The sequence below is a fragment of the Vidua chalybeata genome, chromosome 3 (genome assembly GCF_026979565.1).
Source record: "Vidua chalybeata isolate OUT-0048 chromosome 3, bVidCha1 merged haplotype, whole genome shotgun sequence".
NCBI lineage: Eukaryota > Metazoa > Chordata > Aves > Passeriformes > Viduidae > Vidua > Vidua chalybeata.
This window is the reverse complement of record NC_071532.1, coordinates 6294128-6310355: the sequence shown is the minus strand read 5'-3', so window position 1 is coordinate 6310355 and position 16228 is coordinate 6294128. Positions and strand designations below refer to the sequence as shown.

Below are 16228 nucleotides of genomic sequence, written 5' to 3'. Positions count from 1 at the left end.
CCGCAGCCGCCGGGGGGGGGGCGGGAGCGGCGCGGGATGTCGGCGGTGCTGGGAGCCGAGCGGCCGCAGGTGGTGTCGCACGTCCAGCAGGCGCTGAGCTACACCGTGTTCGATTGCAAGTGGGTGCCCCGCAGCGCCCGCCTGCTGTGCCTGGGCAGCGCCGCCCGCGGCACCGGCGTCCTCCAGCTGTACGAGCTGCACGGAGCCCGTCTGGAGCTGCTGCGGGAGGTGAGCGCCGTCCCCTCGGGAACGGCTTGTCCGGAGCCCGGGGATAAAAACCAGGAGCTGATTTGCGTGTTAAATGTGCTGATTCGCTGTCGTTCCTTGGTAAGGGGTACCCTCACCGCTCTCCACAGCTCCCTGAAAGGTTGTAGCCGGGTGGGAGCCTGTCTCTTCTCCCGGACAACTACTGACAGAACCTCAGCCGCTGAGGTTTCGGTTCGACTTTAGGAAGAATTTCCTCACAGAAGGGGTGATTACACATTGGAATGGGCTGCCCAGGGAGGTGATGGACTCACTGTTCCTGGAGACGTTTAAGGAAAAACTGGGTTTGGCGCTCAGTGCCATGGTTCAGTTGACAAGGTAGTGGCCGGTCACAGGTTGGACTCGACCATCGCAGGGGTCTTTTTCAACCTGACTGAGGCTGTGATTCACTGATTTTGTTTCCTGCTGTGTTTTGTAGGTTGTTTTTATGTGTTGTGTTATGGATTTCTGGTTTCTGCCTTTGTTTGGCTTTTTTGGGGTGTTTTTTTTGTTTGTTTGTTTGTTTTGTGGGTTCTTTGTGGGTTTTTTTGTGGTTTTGGGTTTTTTTGTGTGTTTTTTTTTGTTTTGTTTTGTTTTTTGGGTTTTTTTTGGTTGGTGTTTTAGGTTGGTTGGTTGGGCTTTTGATTGGGTTTTGGGGTGGTTTTTTGGCTGGTTGGTTGGTTGTTTGCTTTTTTTGTTTGGTTGTTTTCTTCTCTCAGATTGACCACTGAGTGCTCACTTCTGAAGGCAGCAGTTCCTCAGGTGCATAAGGCCCCACTAGGCCACAGGCAAAGTGTTTTCTTCCAGACCTGCAACCTGGGCCCTCTGCTGTTCTGTGCACAAGGACTAAACTCAAACTGCAGCTTGCCTTCAATAGCATCTTGATAGCATTCTGCACCAAATATCCCATGTGTGCTTTGCTGACACTTGCCTCTGTGCACTCCTGACATCTCTGTGGCCTGTGGGTGTTTTTGCCTTTCCCATGTGCTGACACAGACATTTCCTTTCTTTAAAAGATCGAAAAGCCCAAACCTATAAAATGTGGAACTTTTGGTGCTACATCTCTGCAGCAAAGATACTTAGCTACAGGAGATTTCGATGGAAACCTTAACATATGGTAAGCACAGATATTCTCTGGAAGGATTTTCACTCGATGTTGTCCATGTCTGTCTCAACAGAGGTTTCTGTTTGTGGATTTTGCATGAGATGCTCTCCATGCTGCCTGTGGTTGAGACCCAGTGCAAGCTTTGCTGGCTACTGTATTTGGACCGTGCCTGTTTTGTAGAAACAACACAGAATTCTGCACTGTGTTTAATTCAGTGCTGCTTCACTCCCATCTTCTGTGTGCAGCTACAAAAACCTGTTAAAGTTCTCTGAGGTTGTCCTGTGAAAAGGACATCCATATTTGGATGCATGAGTACAAACAAGAGGTTGTGTTCAACCTAAATTTCATGTCTAGATTAAATATATATTTTTAATCTTGACATTTCAAATGTTTCCTCTAGGTCCCTGAATTATTGGTGTAAGTAATGTCTAGGTAAATTTATGATCAAATAAAGTAGTAGTGTTAAAAGGGGATTTTTTATTATCATTCTTTTATTGCCCTGTGTCAAGGAACTACTGGTTCTTGTTGGAATAGCAAGAATTACACAGACAGTTACTAGCTGAAATGTAAAATAAAATTCTGAAGGATTCTCAAAGAATGGGAAGCAGTGGGAAAGAACCATGAAACTTAGGGCTGGATACAATATTCACTGAAGTTAGAGAGCAGTAGTCAGAGCTAGGTGAGGATCAATGAATCAAGTTATTTTATAGACCTACTGAAAGTAAAGATACTTGGACAGTCTTGATCTGTAGTGTGATTCATTTTTGAGCCCAGCATGTAATTGCTGTGGTGAATCCCACAACTGCCTTTACAAACAGGGAGGTCCAGAACAGAGCAAAATCTTTTGGAGCAGTCCAAAGCAGTAGCCAAAGAAGGAATCAAACAAAGACTCATGGTTCTTAGTGGTGATATCCATATTTGTTCTCACTGGTAATCTGAGCTTTTATGATTTGTGCTCAAGTTTCCTTTCATTTTTATACAAATCCTGAGTGTCAAGGAAAAATGCCATGTTTTCTGTTTTTTTTCTTTCTTGCCTAGGAATTTAGAAGCTCCTGAAATACCAGTGTATTCTGTGAAAGGTCATAAGGAAATCATAAACAGTATAGATGGTGTAGGTGGCTTAGGAATTGGGGAAGGTGCACCAGAAATTGTGACTGGCAGTCGAGATGGTGAGTTAGTGAACTCTGCAAGTCTTCCCAGTTCCTCTGAGCCTGCAAGCTCTTGATGGCAGGGCACAGTCTGCCATCTGAACTAGTTACAAGCTGTTGCAACTAGTTCTTTGTACACTGTCTTTTGAATCTTGCTTGGGACTGATTTTCCCTAATTCTTCTAGAAGCCACAGATAAGCAAAAGGTACTGTTGTCACTGGGCATGAGACAGAAGGAACACAAACCATGATAAATGCAAAATATCAGCTAGAGAAAATACATCCTTAACAAATGCTTTCACTCTGTTTCTGTTTGGTTTTGTGGTTCTTTCTTATATCCACAAAACTTGGAGGCTTGGTAGAATTGAAAGAGTTGTTCTTGTCTTTTGAATGATTAGGATGAAAAGCAAAGGGCTTTCCTGGGAAGGTGAAGACAGTATGACTGTATTCCTAATACAAAATATATTGTCTTTCTTTCCCAGGAACTGTGAAGGTGTGGGACCCAAGGCAGAATGACACTCCTGTGGCTAGTATGGAACCTGTACAGGGGGAGAGCAAGAGAGACTGCTGGACTGTGGCATTTGGTAAATGATCAGATTATGACCGTTCCGCCCTCTCACATGAAGGTGTTTTGATGATTGTCAATGTATTTCAGGATGTTATGGAATACTTTATTTTGTATGGATGCATAAGTAGCAGGTTTTGCTTTTCTACACTGCTAAATTTATGTGTGGGGTTTTTTGTCTTCAAAATAAACCAGTTTTGTGGGTTTGTGATAGTTAGGTTTTGGACTCATTCTCTAAACGCTTTTGGTCACCGTTTGTAGTTGGACTTGATCATCTTGAAGGTCTTTTCCAACCTAAATGATTTGATGATTCTATGGTTTCACAGATAAGCTGAGCAAGCTTTATTTATGTGCCTGGAAGTGTAAAAACAGTGTATCTAGCTGTGTGGTCCGGAAGGAGTGCAAATGTTACCATGTACAGGGAACTCACCACTGTTGTAGTGTGGTTGCAGCTACCAAGCATTAAGGAGTTAATTTAAGAGAAGGCCCTTGAAGCTTAAGAGCCAATTAAAGAAAACAGCAATGCTTGATGGGAGCTCTGCATTTTCTTTGGAGAGAGCAAAGCTCCTTGTGTCCCACACAAGATTTTTCCGGACCCTTCAAGTTTGAAAACCATCCAGTTCACCACATCTTAATATCCCAACAACTTTTTGTTGTTGTGGTATAAATGGAAGTTGAAACTGCAGTCCTGGGACTTCTGAAATTTACAGGCTAAAGAGGTTTTGTGTTTTCTGGTTAATTCTCCCTCTGTGTCCAGGCAATGCTTACAATCAAGAGGAACGTGTTGTATGTGCCGGATATGACAATGGGGACATTAAATTGTTTGACTTAAAAACCATGTCACTACGATGGGAGACCAACATTAAGAATGGGGTAAGGAAATCATAAAAGTGTTTTTCATTCCAGCTCCTATGTAGGATGGAAAAATTAAAAGGACTCTTTCTGTGTGAAACTTACCCAGAAGATGTTTCTGCTGAGATTGTACCAAGGAATAATTTTCCTTAGGTTCAGCAAGTTGTACCCCTCACATTCTTGATCAGGACAGGATGGGGTGTTTTTTCAGTGGATTAATGTTTTCAGATACAACATACTAATTTCCTGTTTGATGATGATATTATTGTGGAAATAACCAATGATTAATACATATTTACAAATCATAAAACACCCATTTTTTTTAACAGTGATTAAATTACAAGACTGAATTTATTTTGTTCTGTATCCAGGTTTGCAGTGTGGAGTTTGACAGAAAAGATATAAATATGAATAAGCTGGTGGCCACATCGCTTGAGGGAAAATTCCATGTTTTTGATATGAGAACTCAGCATCCAACCAAAGGTTTTGCTTCTGTTTCAGAGAAGGTATGGGGAGGCTGAGAATTTCTTAATAAGAGACAAACTTTCTAAATTCATGCTGTCAAATTACTACAGGTGTAGTACAAATATGTAAGAAATGCCCAGGTTACTTCATAATTTTTTTGTTTTGGTTTTTTTTGGGTGTTGTTTTTGTTGTTTTGTTTTGTGGTGTTTTTGTTTTTTTGTTTTTTTTGTTTTTTTTTTAGAAAAGGCTGAGTTTCAACTTAGTATCTCTTAGTATTTTCCATGTTATCATTCAAAGCAGATAAAGTGTTGGAGGTTCTTTGTTCTGAATCAAATAATTTTTTTACAGAATAAAACAATAAATTTATTTTTATTTTTTTATAAATAATTTTGTAGTAAAATGTGAAAATAGAATTTGTTGTTCATTTAGTGCATTTAAGCTTTTCCTTGTGGACATTTGCAGACAGATATACATTGAGTCAGAGGATGTGTTGGGGTTTTTCCCTAAGTGATTTCTGTTGCTGTATGATCTTAGTGCCCTGGATGAGGTTTGAGTTGTTGACTGTGTGTTGTGTTTGCAGAGTGTTTCTAATATATTCCCTTCCAGTAATGATTTTAAGAGATAGCATACAGTGAAATTAACTATCCACTTTGGGAAGGCTGGGCTCTTTTCATACAAGTGATCTCTGTTTTAAGATTCTGTGTCCTTTCCTATGAAATTCATCTCCAAATGACTTCTGTACAATGCTGATTTCTTTTTATTAGGCACAAAAATCAACCATTTGGCAGGTTCGGCACCTGCCACAGAACAGAGATATATTTATGACAAGTGGAGGATCTGGGAGCCTTCATCTCTGGAAATAGTAAGTGATCACTTCTCCAGCCAGGAGTAAGAAACCAACCATTTAATGTTTTAAGAAAGAATCTTCCTGAAAATGATGAGTGGGCTCCTGCTTCCAACCTCAGAGTATCTGGTTAAAATTATTGCTTACAAATGCAGTAGAGAGGGTGATTTCAGTGCTTGATCTGGAATCTTGAATTAATCCCTAAGAGAATGTTACAGCACAGGTGAATTTTTGCCCTTGTTGTCTTCATGTAATGAAGATCTAATTATGTCCTTGGTTAACAAGGTGATAAAGAGAAAAAAAATGGGTATCTTAAAATTCTAATATGGTAGCAGTTACATCTGAGAAGAATATTGAAAGCCTTGACTTAATCATTCTTATGTTTACATTTTCTTACATTAAATGGAAAAATAATTTATTTATTTGTCCTAAATGCAATGAAGTTGGTGCATTAAGTGTCAGAAGCATAGTTGTGATGAAATTTTTCTGGCTGTGGTAAAAGCCAACCAGTTAAAAAATGAAGAGCTATAGGGTAGGGGTGTCAGGATTCAAAATTTCCCACCTCCTTTTTTCTTTCATGAAATGTCTACTAAAGTATGCAGCGTAGATACAGCTGGATTTGATTATTCACTACTTCTAAGACATTTATTTGCCTTATCTGTAGAGCAGGAAATAAAGAGGATGATGATGTGTTTGTATCAATGCATTTCTAAGTAGGTGTTTTTGTTTAATTTTCTCCTTGGCAGTGAGTACCCAGCCCAGCGCTCGAAGAAGGATTCGGAAGGATCTGAGATGGGGGTGGCAGGGTCTCTTAGTCTCTTGCAAAATGTGACTCTGTCAACACAGCCCATCTCTAGCCTGGACTGGAGCCCTGACAAGAAGGGACTTTGTGTCTGTGGGTCTTTTGACCAAACTGTGAGGGTGCTGATAGTTACAAAGCTTAACAAAATTTGACAAGAAAACTAGAATTTCTGATGAGAAAGCAATATAGTTTGCAGTCTGTAAATATGGGAGGGGGAGCCCTTCTATTTCTAATTTAATTTCTTTAATAAAACTGGATTAAAGAAATAGAAGCCAGATTTTTCTATTGAAAGTTCAGATACGTGCAATCAGAGTTGTTTGGCTGATTGTGCTGTGATGACTTGAAGTTGCCTGGGCACAAAATTTAACCTTGTAGAAATGTGAATTTACACTGAAAATAAAATGTGCCTTTGTGTTAATACAGCTCTGTAATTTCAGAGTTCACTTGGGTTTGTGTTCAGTTTATTCATAGTGCAAATCTCTTCACACTTGTTAAATGGTTTGGCTTTATTATATATAGTGTTGTCCATGTTCATTCATGCAGTGGGAACTTGTACAGAAACTTGTTGTGTTACTGGATTTATTAATTAGAATGTGACTTAGGATTCTTTATTACAATAGAGAAACAATAACAAAGGCTAAAATACTCAGGTTTAAAGGAGTGAGATTTTTATTGAAGATCATACTGAAATTAAACTCTCGAGCAAAATGCACTGTTTTATTATTTTAGTTGGGTTTCCTATTAAGTTTATATGTTCTGTTGTTTTTATATCTGTTTTCAACTTGATATTCTACAAATAAAATTATATGTAGTGTTTTCTTAATATGAACAAAGTATATCATTCAAATATCCAGAGATTTAGAGAAGTAATGTATAGAAAAACCTCACAGGCTATTAAACCCTAAACTTTGTGGAATGGAGAAATCCTTCATGCCTGTGTAGCAGAAGGTGGGCAGGAGGAACATTACAGTAGACCATAAACAAAGTGTGTCTGTGGAAGTCCTTGGTTTTAGTAGGTCACTGATACTCTCCTCTACAAACTTAGGTTCTTGTATCTCAGATTTAGCAAGGGCCAGCAGGGACGAAAACACAGGCAATGTAGGCTAAATATTTTGTGGAAGGCAAAGATTTATGAGATTCACCTGTCTTCGCTAAGACTTGATGGTTTGCTTTCAAATGTAATAGTTACTATCTGATTTTTTTGACCCAAGTAATCACATCTCCTTTTTTGCATGGTGTAATGTTGAGAGCATATTCTGAAATGATTTTAAATATTGTCCTTCTTAGGGTGCAGTCCAGCAGGAGAGAACAGGGGGAACCGTTACTCTGCACTCTTGGCTGCAGTTTGGGGGTGTGGAATTCAAAGAATTCAAGTGCTTTGAGTCTAAAATGCACTGTTCAAAGATGGCTTTCATTAGCTTTGTGCTGTAAATAAAATATCCTCACTGAAAGGTGTGAAAGGCTGTGGAAATGGGTAGAAATAACTTTTCTCTCTTTAACAGTAACTGAGCTAAGCACAGAGTAAGGGAAGAAAAAGCTTTCAGTGTAGGTACCTGCAAGGGAAAATAAAAATCTCCTGTGCATAGGACTGGGCTCTTGGTGCTATTTTTATGTACTTGTCCTGCAGCAAAAATGTTCCTTCTCTATTTGAACAATTCCGGGGAGATCTCCTAGTGGGATACAACTTAGAGCAAAAATTATTAAACAACAATTCTTAAAGCTCCATGGGCCTCAAAAATATGAGGCCTCTGTGCACTTAATTTTGAGATTAATTTTATTCCTTGTTCTGTAAATGAAGGAATGTGTTCTCCTCGTGAGTAGAGGGGAACACATCGTTTCATGAAAACATGACACTTTGCATATAAGGAGCTTGCAAAAAACTGAGAGCTGGAGGAAAGCAGAGATGGAAGGTGGTGTGTCCTTGTTCCTTAAAGGTAAGTGGCTGTACCTGTGTCCTACAAAATGAAAGACAGTTACTGGTTGGAGAGAAGAGCTGTTGCTTGTGGCTGTACTGTGCATTATCTCCTCAGCAGATTGGATTTCTGCTTCTTCGAGGCTAAACCAGAAAAAGCTGCCTGTGGCAGCCCAGCCTGCTCTATTTATAGTCCTTCCCCTTCTTGCTGAAGTGTGGCACCTTGCTTCTGCAGCCTGCAGAGCTGAAGTGTGTTCTAAATAAAATCATAATGCATCTGAGATGTCATGCCCAGACCAAATACTCTCTGACACAGCTCTGAGGAGTGCTCTGGAAAACCCCTGCCTCGCCCAAGGCCAGGAAATGGAATGTGCTCCCAAATTTGGAGTGACTACATTTAACAAGTGGAGCTGCCTGGCAGCTCTCGCTTGTTTCCTGTGCAAACCATCTCTGTGTGCTCATGGAAGAAAAAAAAATCTGTTTACAGCATGACTGCAGCCCATGTACAGGGACATTTTACATGTTTTTTGGGTTTGTGCTTTGTGTTTTTTTTAACGAGATGCTGCTCAAATCCCCAGTGATCAGGTTTGGGTCTTCTGTTTCACACCAGTTCTTTTGAATTTCATCATTTGTACAGGTCCTTGGAGATTACAGCCCTCCATGGTTCCTGTGCATGGAGTCAGAATTTGCATACAATATATAGTTTTCATCACAAAAAAAAAAAAAAAGATAATTTACAATTGAGGCATGACTTGGACCAAATTTTAAGCAATATAAGGCAGGTTGTAACTCTGTATGGGAAGCTACAATGCTGTGCTCTCACCTCTTCAAAACCACTGATTCTGTTAGGGACACAGTGGAATTGGTACAAAGAAGGAAGATGGGGAATTGCACAGAAAAAGAAAGACCATGTGCTCTTCAGTGATTCCTTCAGAGACAGCAGACACAGCTTGTCAATACAGTTCAGCTCATCTTCCCCAAATTATTCCTTTCAAATAGATTTGATAGCAGAGAGGGATTTTGGGTTAAGCTGATTTATCTGTAAGTAAGAGGCTTGTGGCCTGCATATTCAACTCTGTAATGAAGTTGTCTAAAGTTGGTATTGACAAAGTGCCAGGAAAATACATTGATTTACTGTTTTTTTTTTACCCCATTATCAATCCTGCATTTTCTTGCTCATGATGCTGTTACTGTCAAGTTTTCAGTAGCATTCACTTTAAACAGAACTGCTCACTCCTCAAAAATGTTCAGACCACAGTCTGTATGTCTATGTATTTAAAGCCTTTATACATGCAAACTATTTTGCAGTAACAAACCCAAGTCCCAGTACATTGGGCAAGGGCAGCTGTTGACTGAGGCAGGAGCCAAGAGCTGTATCACCTGGAGTGCAGTGCCAGGCATGGCTGTGGGACTGCCTCTGGCAGTGCAGGTTCAGCCCAGAGGAAAGACCAGATGGGCTTCTGTGGATCTGGCCCAGAGCTATTTGGCGACTTGGTGATGGTGGCCAGTTCTAGCCTTGGCTGTGAAATGTTTCCATTACTTCTGGCCTTTTTGGGAGGACCTGCTTCCCACAGCACAGCCTGCCTTGGGAGTTGCACAAGTTGCACAACACTGACCCACAGAGGACACTGGAACTGGATTAGTGTTTCCTGATGGCTGCAAGAGTATCCAGGCTCTCAAGGGCACTGAGTAGCTGCCCCACATTCTGGTCTGTCTCCTCCTCAGCCGCCACCAACAAGGAAATTGTCAGGGAAGTTTTGCAGGATCCTGCAGGAAAGGTGATCACAGCAGGGCATCTCTTCCCAGAATACTGTAGTATTCTCCAGTGTTACATTCTTATATGGCTGATCTGGGCCAACTGGCCCAATACTTTGCTGGTGTGATTCAGGACTGTAGCATGAGCAGGAGCTGCAGCATGAGCAGGAGCTGCTTCTAATAGGCAATATGTGTGTGGCAGCCCTGCTTTGGAGACTAGCTCCATTTCACAGTATGGTCCCACATTTTATCAATCAGTCTGAGCCAAAGAGTGCGAGCCCACTGCTGTTTAGCTTAGTACAACTACAGCCTCTGGGACAGATTTCTCTTCAAAGAGTACTTTTCTCTCTTTCCAAGAGATCTCCCCCTCTCCTGCCTGTACTCCCCTGCCTCTGCAATTTTAGTTAAATCTTCTGTCACCATCTCCATGTCTGGGGATTTGCAGAGGGAGCTGAGGTGCAAAACCATGTAAGGGCACATGTAAGTTCCCTCTTCTGTTATGCCTGGCAGTAAAAATAGCCTGTGCAGAATGTATGGATTGGGGTTCCCTTCCCAGAACAATGGCTCTTTCCACTCTTGTCAATGTGCAAGAGGCCACCCTAGGCTGGCAATCTCTGCTTCACACCCTGATTTCCTTCTGGAGTAGCCATATATGTTAAGGAGTGTTTTGATTGTCTAGAGCTTAATGATGGTGGCAGAAGGGTTGAGCCTTTATAGGTGAAAATCAGTGGGGCAGGCCAACAAGTCAGATAACCTGGTGGGAATATGTTAGAGATCATCCATCCAGAGTGAAGAGGCAGATGAAAGACTCCATAAGCAGCTGAGAATTCCACAATTGATAGTCCTTGTTCTTGTGAGGGACTTCAACTTGCCAGATGTCTTCTAGAAATACAGCAGAGAGGAAACAGTTGAGAAGGTTCCTGAAGTGTGCAGCTGAACAGAGAGTGTTGGCTGGAACTTGGGAAAAAAAGAGAGTTTGTGACTTGTGGAAGAAGAGGCAAGAAACTCAGGAGGACAAGAATGTCATGAAGTTTTATGGAGGGAGAAAACTAGAAGGGCCAAAGCCCAGATAGAACTTAACCTGTCAATCAACCACACAATAAAAAAATCCTTCTTAAATACATTATCAACAAATGGAGGGCTAAGGAGTATATCCATCCTTTATTGGATGCCAGAGGAAGCACAGTGACAAAAGATGAAGGTGAAGGCTGAGGTACTTATTGCCTTGTTTGCCTCAGTCCTGAGTAGAAGACCACAAGTCCTACAAGGAGCAGCTGAAGGAGCTGGGGTTGTCTAGCCCCAGCTCTGGAGAAAAGAAGGCCCAAGGGGGATGTTATTGCTCTGAAAGTAGGTTGCAGCCACATGAGGGCTGGCATCTTCTACGTAGCAAGCAACAGGATAAGGAAAGGGCCTCAACTTGCACCGGGGAAGGTTCAGACTGGATAGCTGGAAAACTTTCTTCACTGTGGTGAAGACATGGTAAGCAAGCTTTGGAAAAGCCTGCCCAGGGAAGCGGTGAAGTCACCATCCCTAGTGGTTTTTAAAAGGACCATGTAGATGTGGCACTTAGAGACATGGTTTAGTGGTGGGCTTGGCAGTGCTGGGTTAACTTGATGATCTTTCCTAAGGATTCCTTTCTAAACAATGGTACGATTATATGGTTCTTCAGCATGGCAGCGAAGCTGAATATTTTTCATCACTATGAAAAGTCCATCAGGAGCATAAATAAGTACAAGCAAGCTCTCCTGGGTTGCTTGTGATTTTAAGGTTATGAAACATTGAAAACATTCTCTGAAGCCAGAGGACGTGTGGGTTGCAGAAGAGCAGTAAAGCCCACAGAACTGCACAGCAATTGAGACATGATGGGACCTTTTCATGTGACAGTGGACCAGAATAGTAGCTCAGCCTGTTCACCAGATTACATTGTATCAGTTGCTCACTATTAGACTGACTGTTACAGCTTTGCAGCTGAAATTACTCTTTCCTTCAAGTAAATTCCTAGTTAACTCCCTAAGTCCCTGCTGCTTTTGGAGTGTCTACTTACAGTAAAACCACCACTGGCAAAATTCAGGTAGATGCATCTAATGAAACCAGTTCAGTTGCCTCCCATGCTAAACCTTTGATTTTTGGGTCATCAGTCTTCCTGCAGAGATGACAGAAACCCTCCTTGTTTCTTTCTAGCACAGCTCAACCAGGCAGGACTTTGTGGCCTGTTCAGCAGACCTGAGGGACAGACACTCCTGCCCTGCAGAAGAGTGTGATGGCACAGGCCTGTGGCATCTTTATATCCAGCAGTGTTTTTCCTTCCTGACATTTGCATTCCCTTCCTCCCACATCCTGCTGTTGCAGAGTGCATAAGGAACGTAACAGCAGCCACACTTGGTTAGGCCAAAGGCTTCTATCCTGCTTCTTCAGGGGCCATGTGCAGATAAATAAATATTATAAAACACTTTAAATTGACAACTACATTTTGGACCCTAAGTTTAATTTACTCCTAAAGTTGTCTTAGGCTTTCTGCTAAAACAGAGTATAAAATATATGATTCTATTGAATTTAGGCACAGAAGCTAACAAGTGAGACAGGTGGAATGCTACTGCATATAAAAATAAACCTCAATTTCTAATACAATTTACTTCAAATCTTAATAAAAGAGAGATAGGTGTAAAAAAATTACAGATTTACGTACTAATTGGAAGAAATGCAATCTTAGAATAGCATCAGAACAAATATTCTACACATGATAGATTGCTTTCAATTTATTTCTACAGTTTCCATTTATAAATGCATTTAACCTAATAGATATATATACATTGAGTAAATAAGGCTTTGTATGTAAAGTAACCCAGTACTTCACCACATCCTGTCATTTAATCTAGCTGGCATGAACACAAGCTCTTTTGATCTGTACCAACTATCACTATCTCAGTGTAGATCTCATACTCCCTATCTGTTATGCTAAAAAGCTGTAATTAGAGGGCTTAAGCTAGTCTTATTGAATTATATTATTTTTCCTCTCTAAACCAAAGATACATCAATCTCAGTTTCCCTCTTTCTGTGTACTTTTGCATCTGTATTTTGATTAGAAATCCTGTTTTCAAAAGAGAAAAGAGTCTGTGTTTAGTAGGTTTAAAGCCATTTTAATTTAATCTGAGCGCAGGAAAAAAAGGCACTTCCAGAGCATTTTAACTGAAAGGTGAGTCTAAGTTCACTTGGGCTCAGGCTGCCACATACACTGCCCCTAAGTTCAGCAGAGTGTAACAGAACATGGAAAATTTTGGAGGTTACATTTCTTTTCCATAGTGCTAATGATGTCACTACTATAGGATTTTTAGTTGCTGAAAATGTGGGTTAGCCTCAAGACTCTCTTCTCCTTCTAACACCATCTAGCAAGTAAGAAAAACAAAACTGGCAGCCAGATAGATACCTCGGTCTCTCTTTCTGGTCTCACCATCTGCATTGCAATAAATCACTGTAAAATCTCTATCCTGCCCTCCCTCCCTGCATACATCTGGTCTCAGCAGAATTCAGGCAGAGACATAAATTCCCATAAACAGGGCATTGAGCCAGGCAGCTGCCTGTCACTGTCCTTTTAGGAGTGTCTGTCTTCTGATTTACTAGAGGAAACATTGGGTACTCACCCTTCTTCTACCAAGGAACAAATGCACATCGATACTGGCAGATGGATGTTTGTGCTTCAGTTTATTCCTGCTACACCCTCTTCTGGTAACTTGCTGTCTGCCCACACATGGAATTGCAGATTCATTAGATTACACTGCAAAGAAATTAGATTGCAAATTCATTAGATTACACTGCCAAGTAGTGGGCCTCACAAAAACAAAATGCCTATTCCAAAAGGCCCAAGGTGCCCTTCAGACACATGTGTACTACACACACGAACACCTCCCAAACTGGTCTGCTTGCCAGACTTTTGGTCTGATTTTAGAGTCTGTATTTTTATCATGCCAATGGTTTATTAACCCTTTTGTTACAAGTAGCTTCTAGTAATCTTTGTTATAGTCACAGCAGATTCACAGCAGAAGAATCTAGGCTATATTTTTTAATGTACATTGTATTCTGCGTGACAGCTTCCAAAGCTTTTCCAGTGGCGTTGTTTCAGGGAGATGGAGTAGCCACGGCTGGTCTGTACATCAGGCTGTGGTGCTTTGCATGACCCAGGCTGTATGATTCCAATGAGGCCAAGACTACAGGATTTGGCCTCCACTTTGCTCCACAAAGAACACGGACTTTGCAGGAATCATGATGTTGTATGTACAGTGGATGAGATGCATCATAATAATGCAGTAATTATGTTAATGCCTGTGACTTTGGCTAAAATATTCAGAATTGTTTGCTCTTGCTTCGGGAATGATAGAGAAAAATCAATAATCATTCATAGGCCTCTCAAATGAAATGGTTTCCATTAAGTACCAGATGCCAGTACAGCTTTTTGTGGATAGACTTGTCTATAGATATCCATATATAAAATAATAATATATTTTCAGAGTGGCACCAGCATAAACCATTTGAATTATATGAGCTGTATCTCAATCAGATTTTGGCTGGGATAAATGTGAATTCTTAACTCCTCACTCACTGCTCCTGAAAACTGAACAGGCAGTGCAGCCATTTTAAGCTGAGAATGAATGTTTTTATACCTAATAATCTCCTGAGTGAATTGGCTTGAGAAATTCCAATTGGCACTCAGTGTAGGCACTCAGCATAGGAACTCCAGTTAACTGAACAAAAAGTATAAATCTGTAGTAGTCCAGAGCCAGAAGGAGCAAATCTACAACAAATGTAAACCAGTAGAAGGAGACAGAGCCACACTGTATGACCAGGGAATCTGGAGCACAATCTGTCCTGCATTAATGCTCTACATGGTTACAATCTTCTACAAACAGAGTTGGCTGAATCTGAACATTGATCAGCAAGTGTTGCATTTTCCTTTGATCTTGTAATTGAAACAAAATATTGGGTTTAGGAAATAAGACTCTGGCAACAATTTCTACCTAACATTTGGTAAATCAATTAGTCTATCAGTCAAATCCCCTCTCTGTATTTCCTGGTTTGTGACATGTGAATATTGAGGTACGAATGAACTAAACATATGTTAAGTGTTCTGACCTCCTTGTAGACATTTGGCATACTAGAATTGCAAAGTGTTATTCTATTTAGGAGTGCAGGTCTTGCTAATTCTCTGTTACCCTTCAGATTGTTCCATTTCTGAACATTTTGAAAAGAAAACTCTCCTAAATTCCCTTTTATTTACAGTGCACAATTTTGTACTTGTACTAGTAAAAATGAACATGAGAAAATAATTAAGACTGTGCTTTTTGAAAACAAGAAATATCTAGGAAAATGCAGTGAAATAGTTTATTATTACACCAAAATATTAGCACACAGTAGGGATACCATTCTCTACCCCAGTGATTTTACCACTTGTATGTGTCCCACATATGGCTGAAAGGCTCTTAAATAATCCCTGTGTTTGCTGTTTTTATAATACTCATAAAACCCAAGTTTTTATTCATTTGCAGCCACTTTTGGTTGAAACTGAAAAGTTAAACCTTCAAATCTCCTGCAGAAAAAGAGACAAGATGTAAACAAGTAACAATGTCATATGAAGATCTTTAGATACGCTTCCAGCTGGGACTAGGGAGAAAAACTCTTATTTGCAGCACACACTGATCTAATTAGATTTGACATAGTATAGCACTTAGATGATGTAAACCAGCTTATTAAAAGGAAGCTCACTTTTGTGGTATTTTTAAAAGCACTGAAGGTGCAGGGAGGTGCACTGAAGCTAGGTAAGATCCCCAAGTTCTACTCCTGTTTCCCCTAGAGATACAACTCTACTTTCCCCAGCCTTGAACTTGTCCTTCTCCAGACAGGACCTGTTTTTCTCTTCCTCTAGAAACTCTGTTAGTCAGCCACATGCAGGCTCCTGGTAACCTATGGCCGAGTGGAGGCCCTCTTCAATTATGATGAAGGACTCCAGTGATCTTGTCTTGGAGGGGATAGGCTGCAAAACCTGAGGTACAATAAGCTTCAGATGAGATTGTGAACAGGAGGCAAAAAGAGGTCTTTGGCAAATAATGCCAATACTGTTGATGCAGATACTGACTTCTGCTTTACTGTTTATCAGAATGTAAACCTGTAAAATGCGGATCTTACCTTTGTGAGCCACAGATGTGTTGGCACAATCTTTCAGTCAGTGAGCTTTTGCAGTGGAGAAATATTAATCCACTGCATTTTGAACCCAGATTTATTTGCTGAAATTTTACAGAATCCTAGAATGGCTTGGGTTGGAAGGGACCTTAGAGATCCTCTAGTTCCAATCCCCTGTCATGGGCCACCTTCTACTAGCAGAGCCCCATTCAGCCTGGCCTTGAACATTTCCAGGGATGGGACATTCACTTCTCTGGACAGCCTGCTCCAGTGCCTCACCACCCTCACAGTCAAGAACGTTTTCCTAATACCTAATCTAAAACTACGCTCAGTGTGGACCCATTCCCTCTTGTCCTGTCATCACATGCCC

General features: G+C 40.8%; 1 protein-coding gene across 1 annotated transcript; it reads left to right on the top strand.

The window, feature by feature from the left end:
* The first annotated feature begins 11 nt into the window (after nucleotides 1-11).
* On the top strand, nucleotides 12-6441 carry DNAAF10 (dynein axonemal assembly factor 10). Its single transcript, XM_053938845.1, has 8 exons — nucleotides 12-228; nucleotides 1260-1360; nucleotides 2387-2517; nucleotides 2978-3079; nucleotides 3818-3933; nucleotides 4284-4418; nucleotides 5142-5239; nucleotides 5968-6441. The coding sequence occupies exons 1-8, from the start codon at nucleotides 37-39 to the stop codon at nucleotides 6173-6175; spliced, it is 1083 nt and encodes a 360-aa protein (XP_053794820.1). The 5' UTR covers nucleotides 12-36; the 3' UTR covers nucleotides 6176-6441.
* The last annotated feature ends 9787 nt before the right edge of the window (nucleotides 6442-16228 follow it).

What these genes read in the sequence shown, in the direction of transcription:
- DNAAF10 (XM_053938845.1), top strand. Translation starts at nt 37, where the DNA reads ATGTCGGCGGTGCTGGGAGCCGAGCGGCCGCAGGTGGTGTCGCACGTC. An exon ending in CTGCTGGACTGTGGCATTTG is followed by an intron (nt 3,080 to 3,817) that starts GTAAATGATCAG and finishes CTCTGTGTCCAG; the next exon opens with GCAATGCTTACAATCAAGAG. An exon ending in AGACCAACATTAAGAATGGG is followed by an intron (nt 3,934 to 4,283) that starts GTAAGGAAATCA and finishes TTCTGTATCCAG; the next exon opens with GTTTGCAGTGTGGAGTTTGA.